The sequence below is a fragment of the Corapipo altera genome, unplaced genomic scaffold, assembly GCF_003945725.1.
Source record: "Corapipo altera isolate COAL_440 unplaced genomic scaffold, ASM394572v1 59913, whole genome shotgun sequence".
In the NCBI taxonomy this organism is placed as follows: Eukaryota; Metazoa; Chordata; class Aves; order Passeriformes; family Pipridae; genus Corapipo; species Corapipo altera.
The window spans coordinates 1-2,493 of NW_020888928.1; the positions used below are offsets into that span (position 1 = coordinate 1).

General features: G+C 65.1%; 1 protein-coding gene and 1 pseudogene across 2 annotated transcripts; both read right to left on the bottom strand.

Moving 5' to 3' along the window:
- Positions 1-7: 7 nt before the first annotated feature.
- Positions 8-373, bottom strand: LOC113942090 (tubulin alpha chain; the record flags this gene model as incomplete). The annotated part of the gene is made up of 1 exon (XM_027633234.1): positions 8-373. A coding segment is annotated over exon 1 (366 nt), but the record flags the coding sequence as incomplete, so codon positions are not given.
- On the bottom strand, positions 171-2,331 carry LOC113942091 (annotated as a pseudogene). Its single transcript, XR_003525837.1, has 3 exons — positions 2,076-2,331; positions 1,835-1,983; positions 171-934 (listed from the first exon to the last, which is right to left on the bottom strand). The product of XR_003525837.1 is annotated as a tubulin alpha-1C chain-like (transcript).
- Between the last annotated feature and the right edge of the window lie 162 nt (positions 2,332-2,493).

The window sequence follows — 2,493 nt, forward strand, 5'->3', positions numbered from 1 at the left end:
CCCCCACCTCCTCGTAATCCTTCTCCAGGGCAGCCATATCCTCCCGGGCCTCCGAGAACTCCCCCTCCTCCATGCCCTCCCCCACGTACCAGTGCACGAACGCCCGCTTGGCGTACATCAGGTCAAACTTGTGGTCCAGGCGGGCCCAGGCCTCGGCGATGGCCGTGGTGTTGCTCAGCATGCACACGGCCCTCTGCACCTTGGCCAGGTCCCCCCCGGGCACCACCGTGGGCGGCTGGTAGTTGATGCCCACCTTGAACCCAGTGGGGCACCAGTCCACAAACTGGATGGTGCGCTTGGTCTTGATGGTGGCGATGGCGGCGTTGACGTCCTTGGGCACCACGTCCCCGCGGTACAGCAGGCAGCACGCCATGTACTTGCCGTGCCGGGGGTCGCACTTCACCATCTGGTTGGCCGGCTCGAAGCAGGCGTTGGTGATCTCGGCCACCGACAGCTGCTCGTGATAAGCCTTCTCGGCGGAGATGACGGGGGCGTAGGTGGCCAGCGGGAAGTGGATGCGGGGGTACGGCACCAGGTTGGTCTGGAACTCCGTCAGGTCGACGTTCAGGGCCCCGTCGAAGCGCAGCGAGGCCGTGATGGAGGACACGACCTGGCTGATGAGGCGGTTGAGGTTGGTGTAGGTGGGTCTCTCGATGTCCAGGTTGCGGCGGCAGATGTCATAGATGGCCTCGTTGTCCACCATGAAGGCGCAGTCGGAGTGCTCCAGGGTGGTGTGGGTGGTGAGGATGGAGTTGTAGGGCTCCACCACGGCCGTGGAGACCTGCGGGGCCGGGTAGATGGAGAACTCCAGCTTGGACTTCTTGCCGTAGTCGACAGAGAGCCGCTCCATGAGCAGGGAGGTGAAGCCGGAGCCGGTGCCGCCCCCGAAGCTGTGGAACACCAGGAAGCCCTGCAGCCCTGTGCACTGGTCAGCCTGGAAGAAGGGAAGAGTAAAACAAGACCAAACCATCAGTAATTCTGAATTGAAGTTGCTACTGAGTTGCTCAGGATGGTAAAGAATCACCCCAGGATCTCAGGCCTCTGGGGCACCTGCAACAGTGCCCCAGCTCTGCTTCCAGCTACAGGCCCTTGGAGAAATGGGTCCCTTCCCACTGGGACTGGGGGATACCCAGGAGAGACAAGGTGTGGGGACATGTTTATTCTGGGCAGCAGACGTTGCTCCTTCCTCTCTGTGGCCTCACAAGGATATTTTGGGGAGGTCCCAGCAGCAGGGCAGGAGCCACCAGGATGGGGCACAGGGTGGCCGTGACCTCACCTATTGGACACTACTCATGATGAATACTCCAGCTCATGGGAGACACCCCAGCGAGGTCCAGAAGGGCTTCAGCCCCTCTTCCTCCACAGGGTGGGTGCAGCAGGAGCCATCATCCCACAGGAGCCCACGGGCAGCCAGCTCAGCCTTTGATGTCCTGGGAGCTCCTGGAGCGGAGCCGGTGGCGCAGCAGGTCCAGCCAGACCTGGCACCAGCCCCAGCGTGGGAACCAGAGCTTCAAAGAGCTTGGGCAGCCACACCAGTCAAACCAGTGCTGTACCAGCACCCAAACCATCTGGGCTGCCCCCCCCTTGCCCTGGGCATGGGGCTTCCCATCCTCCTCCCTTTGGTGAGGCTCAGTACCGGGCAGGGACAGGGGGACAGCCCAGACCTGCCCCCCACACCCAGTGGCAGCAGGTCCATCCTGTGCCAGCTCAACCCTCTGCTCCAAAGTGCGGATGGACTGAGAAGGACCTACCCAGGGACACCTGGGCCTTCCTTTTGTCTCCACACCCCTGCAGGGATGGACCCCCCTGCAGGACCCCACCGTGGGCCGCTCACCAGCTTGCGGATGCGGTCGAGGACCAGGTCGATGATCTCCTTCCCGATGGTGTAGTGCCCGCGGGCGTAGTTGTTGGCCGCATCCTCCTTGCCCGTGATCAGCTGCTCGGGGTGGAAGAGCTGCCGGTACGTCCCCGTGCGCACCTCGTCTGTGGGGAGAGCCCCGGGCCCCGTCAGCACCCAGCGCCCGCTCCCACCGCCCGCCCATCGCCCCCTGTGGCCGCCCCCCGCGCCCCCTCACCGATCACCGTGGGCTCCAGGTCCACGAAGACGGCCCGGGGCACGTGCTTGCCGGCCCCCGTCTCGCTGAAGAAGGTGTTGAAGGAGTCGTCCCCCCCCGCCGATGGTCTTGTCGCTGGGCATCTGCCCGTCGGGCTGGATGCCGTGCTCCAGGCAGTACAGCTCCCAGCAGGCATTGCCGATCTGCACGCCCGCTTGGCCCACGTGGATGGAGATGCACTCGCGCTGCGGGGGCACACGGCACCGGGTCACCCCCTCCGGCCCCTCTCTGTGCCACCCCGGTACCCCCCGGGCTGGCACCGAGCTGGGAAGGGCCCGGCCCCAGGGCTGGATGGGGCCAGATCCTGCCCAGACACACCCATTGCTCTGGGTCTGGGGGTGCACCCAGTGCAGGGGGTGCTCAGCTCCGGGGGTCCCAC